A 13,262-nucleotide genomic window follows, 5' to 3' on the forward strand; every position below is an offset into this window, starting at 1 on the left:
CTGAATGTTGGCAATTTAGAGGAGAAAAGGCAAGAATGATAATTGTTCACACAGCAAAGGCAACCACTCCAGGGTGACGGATTGATTAAGAGTGACTCACTCATCCTCTTGGCATTGTTGAATCTTAACACTGGTCCTTGACCTGACCCACTGGCTGCAATCTGACTGGCTATAACATGTATAAGTACAAATAAGCTGGGACTATAGAACACAGAGCAGCTTCCACTGGCTTTTGGGTTCCTTGCCTCTAACACAAAAATATAAATTGCTATCGAGATAATGACAGACCCATGGGACACAGTGGATAGATAAGTTTGAATTCAAATTTGGATTGGATTAGATTAGATTGTACATTTTCCTCGAAAGCATTATCTGACATGATAAATACCGTAAATACCTAACATACTTGTGTATTTTACTTGCTACAGGACAAGATGACTAGGATAAACAATTTGTTCTTGCCATGCAAAGCTAAAACCAACCAATCAAATAAAACAGAGGCCAGCTTCAGGTAAACTTTATATATGCAGGTTAGTAAAGAAAAGGGAAATGTGGTATGGACACTTCAACCATACCACATTTCACTTCTCTATCAATCACATGCAAAATACACAGTACAGGACTTACTGTGGCAATGAGCTTGTCAACACAGTCGGGCGCCACGCTGTGGAGGTGTGTGAGGTGGAACTGCAGGTGGATCTTGTTGTTGAGCATGTCCTGGCATAATGGGCAGCGTAACATGGGCTGGACAGAGTGCTGCGTCATCACGTGCATTCTGAGACGATTCAGGTCTGTGTTGGTGAACTTGCAGTAGGGACACTGGTACATCTGGGTGGAGGTAGAGCGAGAAACAGAGAAAGGGGGAAGATTCACAGAGGGTTAATGGGGTGAATTGGGTGGGGTGGGTACAGTGAGCCTGCTTGAAAAGGAGCTGCAGATCAGGGGGAAGAGTGGGGCCCCCATCCCTCAAGCAAGCAGGTCCCTCTGATCACAGAGAAGTGTGCAATGCTGAGCACCACTGAGTCTTGGCACCCACTTCAAAGTGCTCTCATCTGTCAAATACTATATCGATTTTCCACCTTATACACAATTAGCAGTGCAACTGCAGCAGAAAGGCAAAAATATTTTAGCATATTTGGAGAAAAAAACAGCTTAATATAAAAAGGGTCAGAGAGCTAACTAAGTAACTAAATGACTCAATGTTACTAAAGTACTTTTTTTTACTTTTAGTTTTTTAACTGTGCAAGTTTTAGTCTTATAATGAGAGCTTGGTAATTGAGGATGAGATAACCTTTAGCAAGAAATTCAAAGAGTGTCATGAACATCTGAAGGCATTCATTTGAATAAAATTCTCTGTTTTTTTTTAACTCACCTGCTCCGCAGCGCTCTTCTCAGCTGTCCTGGGACGCTTCGAGGAGAGTTGGCTCTCTAGGGTCTCTGACCGTGAAGAGGGCCTTTTGGAGGGGACAGGTGACTCCGACTGGTGCCGCTCCAAGTGGCTGGACAATGCTGAACACATGCACATTTGCACAGACACACATAAACATGGAGGGGAGAAAGAGAAGAGAGCAGATATGTCAAGACAAGGTGAAGACTTGGCAGCCTGGGAGGAGGTCAGTCAATAACACTGGATAAAGAGCTTTGGAATGTCTTTTATATAACTGCATTTAATGGGAATAGGGCAGAGAAAGTGTTGTTATCTAACTCGTGTCTCCCATGCTGCTGCACAGCCAACATGCTCTGATGGGCTGCCTCTGTCAGTGTTGGCTTGTCAGGATATCATACAACACCATAAACAGATAATAAAAATATTAGTTTGCCACAGGGTGCAGCTTTAGGTTTCACACCACCACATATTTTCAGTCCACATGAGACAAGGTACACAAACACCTTGCGACCTCATCATACAGTAAGGAGGGTAAAGAAAATACAAATTGTTACTTTAATGACTTTTCCTCAGGTACGACTTATGTTTATAAGAGTTCACGGGTAGTCGTGTTTCACATACATGCAACGATCACGTCAGCTAATTTACAGTATTTTTCAAGTTATAGCCTTGTTTTCATTCAATAGTAACGGAATGTCATGATGTGATTAAAATGGTCCTGATTTTTGTAATGTGAACATATCAAGGAGCAAATTTAACAACAAAGCAAAGACTTTTACAAAAGCTTTTCAAATCTGGTACATTTTGTCCTTGTCACGGAAAAAAATTGCTGCAGGAAATGATTTTTTGATACCTGAACAATAGTCACACTTATGCCTCTCCAGAATTTGTGATCTGGTAATTCAAAGGGATCAAGACAGAACTGTTTAGGAGGGCCTACAATTTAACCCAGCTTGGAAAAAAATCCTCAGCTCTTTGTTTCCATAAGCAGGTGGATGCCAGTGAAATTCTCTGTTTGACCTGCATTTCTGTAACCTGCTAAGCCTTCCCCAGTGTGCTGTAGCTCTGTGCAAGTGGACTGTGACAAAGAAAAATAGGACAGCAAGATTATAAAACCTCTTTTCAACCCCCAAGCAAATCTGGATATCTCCTTAAAGCTAGGTTGCATACGACAACAAGCTTTCATTTAACTTGAAGATTTTCAGGACAAATAAAACATGCCACTGGGCTCAAAGATGACATCAGAGTGATGATTAGTCATAACCGAGCATATTTACAAGACACAGCCATGCTTTGGTGCTCAGTCTGTGGAACTGTAAAGAAAAAGGGGCCAGTCACTGTTGGGGGGCAGCCAGTCTTTGAAAAGATTTGCATTCTATGTAGTTACCTATAGATTTTCTCCAGTCCAGACACTGAATCACACAGCTAATCATGTTAAAGCAAACAACACGAATAAAAACAACAAAATAGCAAGTCTCTTTCTTTCTATATCTGCAGAGAAAGGCCTCATACAAACCAATTTGCAAGTGCAACACTTTATAAAGGAAGAAAAGAAATTAGAGTTGACACAAAGTGAGGCGTCACATTTAACACTGGGTTAAGCGGTGGTTCACAGAGGAGCTAAGTCCACATGGAGCCAGCATGGGGGGAGCCGCAGTGGCACTACGCTTTGTCACCAGTGGAAAGAATTCACTGTGAAACTTGAGGAGTTGTCTTGCCAACCCCTAACAAGCCCATAAAGAGTTAAATTTGGCCTGATTTGTACAGTCCTGGAAGGGCAAATTGAGAACCGAGGGCATTGGTACGGGAGGGGTGGTTTGGTGGGGGGTCAGGTTAAGCGGGGCTGACCACGCTCCTGCTCCAGACATTAAAATGTCAGCTCCAATCAGGACGAGGGCAGTTGAGCTGATTACCCAGTGGGGGACCTGGCTTTGGACAGAGCAGCCTGCAAGATCTCCCAGAGACATCGGGATCAGCCAGGGAGGCCCTATTAGGGTCCAGTCACAGTCAATCCTATTAAACACATCCGCCAATAAACAAAGGGAATGTTAAACAAAAGGAACCTCCCATTCCCTGACATTAACCTCTCAGTCATGGCACTGTCCTCGACAATTCATCCTCTTCAACTGCACTGCAGTCCACTCCTACTTACCCTGAACTCATCTCTCGAGGAAAACAAGAGCAGTCATCCGTGGTCACCTTCACATTTCAACAATCTGGTTGGTCGTGTGATCTTTCACACTATTTAGTAAAACTACGCAGATTATCAATTCGCCCTGAGATTAAGGGCCCTAATAATGATATGATAACGATACATTTTCTTTAACAACTCATTGGGCTATATTTCTGATGTTGCACTGTGAGTCATAGTCAGAATCAATCCCTGCATATAGTCCTTCTATCTCTCCTTCATCGGCTGATCCTACAAAGGAATCCAGAAATCTATGACATTCTTTCTGTCTGCCCCTCGATTTTCTCCACAACCACTCATCCGATCGACTCCAAGCCTCGCAGGTTCATTTCTGAGGATCCTGGGAAGTGAAGTCTTAACTGTGAAGTGTTTTGGATGATGCTTCTCGAGACCGTAACCCCACTCCTAACCTGGCATTTACTTTGAGCTGCACATGCTGTGACATCTAATGAGTTTGTAGATAAAACCTCCATCAAGCTAGGTTTTTTATAACACTGCCTTGCACAGACGAGCACATTTTTAATGGACATAAAGCATAGTTATAAGTTAACCATGCAGCTATTTGGTGATTTCGTATTATACATTTCACAACTATTTTCCAACTCATGGGGCATGAACAGAAGATGGCAACACAGCCACATGGTAACCTTAACCCAACAACATCTGTTAAAACTATTCATATCAGATCAAATGCCTGCCTTTTTTTGGAAAGAAAAAACAGAATCTTAGCTTCCACTGAATTTGTACACGGAAAGAAAGAAACAAATAGCAATTTTCTTGAGGATGAAACGTGTGTGTAATTTCTGCTTCCTGAGAATAACTTACCTTGTGCTACTAACAAAGAAGTTCGGTGAAAAAAATAAATTCTGTCATGAGCAGGGCTTGTGCTGAAGCCATAAAGTGCATACATACAGTACACAGAGAAAGCATGGACTAAGTAGACACAAGTATCCTCTCAGCCTGATGATTAAGCGGATAAACATAATTGATCATAAGTATATTCCACTTCCACAATTACTCAATTAGCACCAGAGAGGTGAAACAAGTGGCTGTTTATGGTAAGGCACTGGAGAGCTGCTGTGAAGGGGCCCAACCCAGCGTTCTCGCTCAGGATGTTTTATATTTATGTGTGAGAGACTGAGAAAGTGAGACAGCGAGGGGGGACCGACGGAGGGCTGGGGAGGCTTACTCAGACGCAGTCGCTCGTCACGGCCAATTAAGACTTCATAAATCTGATCAATCGCAGTCTCCTGAGAATCCTACACCCTGACACCATCACCGGCACTGTGACTAACATCCAACTACTGTATCCTGTTCTACTTTGTCAACGGTGATAAAAAAAATGACCGAAACATTGGAAAGGTGGGAATGAAATAGAGAATAACTCGCGTGTATGTGTATGTGTGTGTGTGTGTGCGCGCGCATGTGTGAGCGATAGAGTCGAACACGGCAGATTGGACACTGGTGTCAGAGCATAGTTGCTCACACATGATAGACATGTATTGACAATATGAGCTGCTGATCAGAACCAAAACCCCTGTTGGAGCCAGGTAAAGGAGTATTACAGGACCAATGTACTGTCTGGAAAAAACAGACAGTGACTCCCTAGTGAGATATACCATGGATGTCTATGGACGTGTAGTTTTCCTTTATGATTTTGTACATGGTGGGGGAGCACACAAAAAATATCACCATGGTGACATTGTTAAAATATTGGAAACATAATAACTGCAGTTATTAATATATAATACTAAAATACTCCATCTGGCCAAGTTACTTTTGAAGTTACACAATTTAAGAACTTACTGAGTGAAACTAAAATGTCAGAAAACACAAGTTGAATTATGTATTCAAACCTCAGTGGTTGGTCAGTGCTCATCCTGTTCATGTGTAGACGTACACAAAGACCCCTCTCCTCTGTCAGTGACCTTAATATCTGTCAGGAGTCTGTTACCCTGACCTCTTCATGCCTGGTCATTAGACAGAGCCCCCATCCACACCAAACCTCTTCTGATAGATACACAGGGTGGGCTTTTGTTTGATAGCACAAAAGGCAGAGCAGGAGTGGAGCAAAAAAACAAAAACCCAAGAGTCAATTAGGTGATTATTAATTCATGTCTCTTTTCCGTAAACCAGAGGCTTTTCTGCTGTCGAGTCCCGTAAGTGAATTGGACTTTGGCACCTTGTCTCACCTCCCAAAGCTGCACTGTATTATTCAAGCAGCAAAGGGGCTGTCAGCACACAGCAATGGTCTTTGGAGCAATCACAGCCTTGTTGTGCTTTCAAGTGGAGAAAAAGATGGCTGCTGGACAGAGTGACGGACACAGCACAGACTGAATCAACCACAACGGGTGAGAAATCTCCCCAGAGTGCTATCATAGCTGCCATTAGTCTGCTTTGTCCTTAAGAGAGGTTCTACATACCCTAAATTATGATTTACGGTTAAAAAGAAATATGTAAAGTGGACTATGGTGAAAAATAATCCTATTGTTTGTGAGGGGAACTCCCCTCCTACTCGCTGACATGGGGTCCCCATCATCTCCGGAGCCACTGCCCCCCTCATTACCACAGTTCCTGGTCTTGCCTTGGCAGCTTCAGGCCTCCGGTTATAAAAAAAAGAAAAGAAGCAGAAGCTATCATCCAGTTTGTCCAAGCCAGCGAGGCTGCATAGCTTAACAGTCACTTTGCCCAGAACAGCCACAGTCTGCCAATCACTCTAAACTCAAACTCGCACCACGATTCCCCTGCACAGTGAAACACAAGGGCGCTCAGCGGTACACTTTCTGAAAAGTGTGTCCTCTGTTCCCCAGCTCCCAAAAACCTTTCACCTTCACAACACCGAGGGCTTCCGTCCGACAGCCTTCTCCTTCTTGCACCACTGAAAATCCTCACCTCTATTCCCTCGGCAAGTTGGTCATTAATAGCGAGATGATTCAACTCCCCCAGTGCTACAAGTCATTCTCTTTTAATACTATGCTAACAATGTCTGAATATTGTCTTTTCTTTTTCCTATTCCTACGCAGGATATTTAATCTACAGCCCGTGTCAGAGCCTAGAGCAATAAGGCGCAGTGTGCCATTTCATCTGGTATTTCTCAGATAATTATTCTGCATTAATAGAGAAAACTACTACTTTAGGAAAAACGGAAACCTGATATTGAGGCAACATATGAAATCACAACATATTATTTACTTGTATCTATGTTTTATGTCTGTTTAAAATGTGTCTGTCTGTTCAAGGCATTGTTACAACAACAAAAAAATCGATCGAACAGAAAAAAAAACAGGGATTTCTGGATTCATGAGTAGGATGTCCATATTTTGCACTTAAGGAACTAAACTGTGCAGTATAAGAGCAAGTGACATAGTGTCAGAGTATTAGGCAGTCTAACGACATGACTGCAAGAAAGGCCAAGCCAGGGTGAAGAAATTTAGACGGGTTATTAATTAGCAGAAGCTTTAATAATTTCCAGGCCAGTGAACAATAGTATGACATGACGTTCACCTTTACAGGACGCTCAGACACACAGCGCTGGTGCTCGACCATTAGACACCTTGTGGTAAAACCCATAAACACTGAGCTTTCAGGGAGTTGGCTCACAAACAAGGACAATTTATGGCCTATTATCTTCAAAGACAAAAGGAATTATAATTTGAGGGATGACAAGCACTCGAAGGACGTGATATGAATATGTAAACATTTTCACTGCTGTCCCCTGATTTCTTATACTACTTAGGGTTTAAAAGCAATAACAAATCACCAATGCACTGAATGTCCCCCAGCTTAAAAGTAACAATAACATAAACTTGAATAATTTGATTGTAACTAACCGTGAGCGGGCAATTTCGACTTCAGCCCCAGCTAATGTTAAATCTACATATCTGCACCATTATGCGGGGAACAATTTATAACATTCGGTGTGTCTGCTCCTGGGTGAGCAACACCAGAGGACGAACAGTAGAGCACAGTCAGCCCCGAGCAGACTGCAATGCCCCGGTGCTGCGTCTAGGGGATGCTAATCATCACGTTCGATACACAGACAAAATAAAGTATCCAGAGTGTGCCACACAGCATCGGCTTCCCCAACACACAGCACACCTGAACGGCTCCGTCTGCATGTTTAAGCACATCTGCACAGATGTGGAGCCATAAACACACACATCTGGAATAAGCTCACCCAGCTGGTTCAGTCTTCATTTAAACAGTTTCACACGTCTAGTGTCAACTTTAAACTTTTTTTAGGCTTCTCCGTGTGAGGATCGACTGTACAAGACTCGAGAAACACAGCACAGGGTTGGAACATCCTGCTGAGAAAGGTGCCAAGCAACCAGTTTCTGTCACAGTCAAATTAATATTTTAAACAATGTGTATGGGCATCTCATTACAGATAATTCACTGTTGCTCTTGGAAGTCTAAAATTAACGCTCATTACCTAATCATGCCTATCATCATTATCAAAACAACACTAATGCTGTGGACGTTCAGTCTCTATTACACCAAGGTTTAATCATGTATGAATTTAAATTTAGATATTTTTTTAATAAAGCCCAGTGTGAGAAGTTAAAGCAACGTTTTGGGGCATAATGACTAAAATGTGCACTCTTTGCACACAGACTCTGTAAAAACAGTGTGCAGCAGCTAATTGAATGCTAAATTGGAACTGCACATGACTTTTAATTGGTGCTTCAAAAATACTCCTACACACTTGTGCCCTAAAATCAGAAACATTTAAAACCAAAGCTAGCGAAGACAAAGTCCTACATGGTGGTATACTATATAGAGCTGATCAGGTAAATGGATATGTTTGAGTTAAATATTAAAAACATTTCAAACTATTATTATGTCATCAGAGGTTGTTCTCTTGGGTTTCAGAATATCAGAGAAATGTAGTTTACCTCTCTAGTCGTTACCTTTTTGTCTAATTATGAGTCCGAGTCTGATCTTAGTAAATGGATGACCCAGCCTGAAATACAATTTTTCCCCTCCCTCCCTCCCTCCATCTTCCATAAATTGAATGTTCGGACAGAGGTATGAACATAATTATTTATCAAGCTCAATTTCAGAGGACTAACCATCCTCCAAGCACTAGAATGGAGACACAATTTCTCTCTCCCTCTCCCCCATCTTCCTACAAAGGGACCCCAACTTTCAATACAAGCTCTGTCATACATTTATGTTAAGTATGTCAAATCACATTGTGCACAAGTCTGCAGGTGTAATAACCCCCTCCCCCTCTTTCTGCTCTCTTCACCTTCCTATCTCCCCTCTACTCACCACCCTCCTGCCTTTCTCCTTGCTGCATCTCCATACATTCAGCTGCTGCATAAACACACCACCTGCTTTAATGAAGGTGAGGATTCTGTTCCAATGCAGGAGCTCTTGCCTTTTGCTGGTTCCGTTTCCAGAAAGGAAGGTGTGGAGAAAGACGAAAGGGGCTCATGGCTGCCCATTTATGCATATTTCATACCTAGCTTTAAAAAAAATGACCCTCTGAATTACTAATCATGCCGGATGATTAAATTGTAGTTACCGCCAACATGAACTTCATTGCGCAAATACATTAAGATTTTAGTATTACATTTACTTGTATTTTCCTCTTTCAATATATATCCCTGTGATAATATACTGCATAATATTGGCTGTAGGGTTGGAAGCATATGACATCTACATATGTCTAAATGCATGCATATATATACAGTATACGCATTATCTTTGAGATATATAAAAAAACAAAACAACAACACCCGAATAATGAAGGCATCTTTCAAGAGATGACATGCCAAATACATATGCATTTTACAAAGGCTCCTGGTGTACCTCTAAATGATTTTAATGAATACTGAGGAGCTGTGAAACACGAAAGAGGAAATAAGATTGACAGTGGCTTTAAAAAAGGAAGAAGTCTTTTTTCTGTGTTCGCTAATGCCGTCTGTCTGACAGTGACTGTCATTTGTAAAGGAACAATGTTGTGCTCTTTTCCAACAGCTACATGACAGCGATGAGAAGAAATACTTCAGTAGTTCTAATGATGGACCTCAGAAACAGCTCATCCCCAGACAGTGGGAGAATGAGCACCTTTCAGATAAATAACAGGTTGGCCAAGACGCCCGTGCACCATATTCAAACATACACACCATCTGTGTATCTACTGTACAAACATCTTCAGACAATCACAGGCCCAAACAAGTGCTCCTCTGTTTACCAGACACATTGTGAGGTCTTCCTCGCTTCTTCCCGACAAGACAGGTTCCCTGTGCCTGCTCTGAATGGGCATTGTATTCATCAATCACAAAAAGTTTGAGGTACAAAAAGCGACCCCTTCCATTAAACTAGAGCTGTCTACCTTTCGCTGACAACACAGCCCTGAACCCACCACCCCAACCCACCCACCTTTTCACTGACATCAAACAGAACCTCAGACCTGGTTCCCTAATGCACATGCTATTTTTAACTAAGCGTTTCTAATAAGCTGCTGGGAAGCTGTAAATTTTTCATATGCAAGCACATATTTCCTTTGTGAAAACACAGAAACACACTTATTTGGTGATTAGCGACTGACAGAGGGGAGGAAAGGAACTGAATATGCTTGTATCAAATTGCATGCCTTTCAAAAAGGAGGAATCCTAATGCGAGGAGTCGTCTTCCTGTGCACCACAGGTATGAGTGAATTATTAATCGGCCAGCTCATTTTAATGCTTTTTAAAGTGCTTTATTTTGATGTGCTAAAACATACTTTTAGCCATATTCAGTCAGGCATGCATATCATTATTTCTTCCATCAAAGAAGAGTGTCGCCCTTTCAAAGAGCACAAACAACTCAGCCTCATTTAAAATAGAAGTTCGAATATCAAAGACATTTTACAAAGGCTGGGCTTCAAACACTATGATGAAGTTTTTTTCCCCTCCACTTTATAAAAAACTTAGGTATGCAAAAGGTCTGAATTGTTTTCCAGCTTTTAACCTGACTAGTGTAAATCAAAACATCCTGCAGTAACACAAGAAGTTAGACAAGTGAGAAGCATCTATCCAGGCCTGTTACTGTTCAGTATCATTATTATCAGAAATCCTTTCTATTGAATAAGAGATGTCTCAACTGCCAGCATTGTTTTTTTCCAACACAGGCATGCAAAGTCAATTGTGCATAACAAGAAAAATGTAACTAAATTTAATTTACACTGATGATGTCAGTAAACAAAAGCATTGTATATGATTGGATGCATTGATGCACACACAATGTACAGTATGTGGAGAGAAAAAATCATGTCGTAGACTCTTGCCTTTAATTTGAGTCCGGTTAAACTTGTGTCTGAGACACGTTTCGTTAACATGGAGGAGATAAAGTTGGGCAGCCGTGGCAACTATTTCTATCTTTTACGTATCTATTGAAAAATAGATAGATAGTTTTACCACACAGCATCAGTGTTATCAAATGAACACCAATTTGTTTGGATACATCACTACAATTGTTCCTGCAAAAATATTAGCAACAGAATAACCAACAAGAAAATTACAACTGCTATAAGAATCTTAAAATGATTCTTGCAGCAATGCCATCATCCCTCATAATACAAAACACTCCTTTTCAAACCACATAATGTACAGCACTATTCAAAAAGCTGTTAATTTTTTTTCTTTTTACCACGGCCCACAACGTGAAAAAGAAAATACACACATCCATGTTACCATGAACTCAAGGTTGACAATGTATCACTGCTGAGCCATTCAAACTGCAAACATCCTCTAATTTGAAAATGATTTGATCCTAAAATGATCAAATGCTTTCTTTTTTTTATGTAGCTGCAGCCTGCCCTTGGCCAAAGATTGTTTAGGCCTAAAGCTCCTCCCCTCAGCCTTAAGCCCAACCCCCTGCCTAGGAGTCACCACCTGCGCCTTTCACACCAGCACCAGATAAAAACACCCTGATCTGATAATATTAAACACCGGTAAGTGTTGTGTGTGTTCTTGTGTGTGCAAGAGGTAAGACTGAGGAGAAGGCAGTGCTATCACATGTGCATGAACACACATGGCTCAGCTGGAGTTACGCATAGAGGCCTTCCTCTTCACATGCACCTACTGAGCAAAGACAAAACACGGGTCACGTGGCACCAGAACATATTACCTAAATTGACAGTGTATCTAAAGGGATTTAATGCCTGGAAACCTGAAGCATGGAAGAGCAGCCCATGAAAGTAGAACTGGAATTAGGGAGTCCTTGGGATGGAGAGTTTGATGCTCAGAAAGGCTGTCAATATTTTTGTTAAAATGTGTAATTTAATTAGATGCCAGGCCTCTTGTTCAGGGCCATTCAAGAGCAGGGCCACGTGTTTCCTGTGAATAATAGTCCCTCAAATATGTGTGGTGTAAATATTGGCCTTACCTGTCCCTTTGGTGAGCTCCTTCTCCCCCCCACTTTCTCTGTCTTTGGTTTGGTCCTCCTGGTCTGTGGTGGTCTCACTAGCAGCCTCCACATCCTCGCTCAGCTCTCCTGAAGGGGGAGGGAGGACGGGATATGTAAATCACCACGCCATCAGAATTGGTGGAAGCACTTAAAGGGACGGCAGCGTTTTTTTCTATAGGAGCTTGCAACAATTACATTTGCTGACACACAGTTGCAAGGCTAGCAGACAAAGAGGGCAGAATCTGCTTTCTGCTCTGTGTCCTGCGCTGTCTGATCATCACTGTGAAATTCATTTTGACAAGAATTACAAAATATGGGTTGAAGTGTAGAAAAAATATATTTATTATTACTATAATAATTATTATTAATATTATTATCATAGTTGTTGTATTGAGAGTTAATTTATTATGTTTCTCAGCGTATTTATGACCATGACTCATATATGGCTTATTCTGTTTAAAGTGGACATTAAACTGAAAAAAGCATATGGAAAAATAATTGTGAGGACAGTATCCTTCAAGAGAAAGACTTTATACAAGACAAGCCCCCATTCTCTTTCTCACACACATGAACACACACACACACACACACACGTTACTGTCCCCTGCTGCAATCTGCTAGGTTACTTACCAACAATGCAAGACTCATTTCACTTCTTCCGTGCGACTATTGCCAAGAAGAAAATCATAAATATTTAAAACTTCAAAGCCACAATTCATTTTGTTTTTTCTGCCAAGTCAAAGGCAGAAATCCCCTGTAACCACCGTAAAAGCCTCAGCTCAATATATCAGGCCATTTAGGAGCATTGAAGTCCAAACAATGGATATCCGATAATGCCATTTGTAAGTAACACACAGAGGAAAAGATAGCAAAAACAGATAATAAAAAGGGCATCAATCTTGTTTATTTCCCTACAGTGCCCCCTTAACATTCCCTTTGCCTGTTAAGTTTGTTTAAAAGTAGTGGGCCCTGCATGCAACAGCATTGATTTGACAACAGTAAACTAGGCCGCAGTCAATAGGCCCTATCAGCTATTACACAAGTCAGCTAATTCTCAGCAAATGTACTTAAATGCTCTTTGGAAAATGCTTTCATGCTCAGGTCTCTAGTCTATGAGCTATTGATATATTGACAATGCTACAACAGCTACTGAAATATCCTGTTCAAGTATTCAGCCCTGCAGTCATCACACATCCAATCTTAGCTCACCACATGACAACCCACAGCCAAAACCACTTTTATGATGGCGCATTATCCCCAACACTCACTGTTTATCCCACCAGTTAT

At 41.4% G+C, this 13,262-nt stretch overlaps 1 protein-coding gene across 4 annotated transcripts in view; it reads right to left on the reverse strand.

Moving 5' to 3' along the window:
* zfhx3b (zinc finger homeobox 3b) overlaps positions 1–13,262 on the reverse strand; it is a 320,474-nt gene that overhangs the window by 14,874 nt on the left and 292,338 nt on the right. For 3 of the 4 annotated variants that reach the window (XM_047331745.1, XM_035627388.2, XM_035627383.2), the window contains 3 exons: positions 11,955–12,062; positions 1,373–1,509; positions 628–828 (listed from right to left, as the gene is read on the reverse strand). In XM_047331745.1, coding sequence (XP_047187701.1) covers positions 628–828; positions 1,373–1,509; positions 11,955–12,062 — 446 coding nt within the window. The remainder of the gene's footprint in view (positions 1–627; positions 829–1,372; positions 1,510–11,954; positions 12,063–13,262) is intronic. The other variant, XM_035627389.2, reaches the window with a different exon arrangement.

Source organism: Scophthalmus maximus, chromosome 4, assembly GCF_022379125.1.
Source record: "Scophthalmus maximus strain ysfricsl-2021 chromosome 4, ASM2237912v1, whole genome shotgun sequence".
Classification (NCBI taxonomy): Eukaryota; Metazoa; Chordata; class Actinopteri; order Pleuronectiformes; family Scophthalmidae; genus Scophthalmus; species Scophthalmus maximus.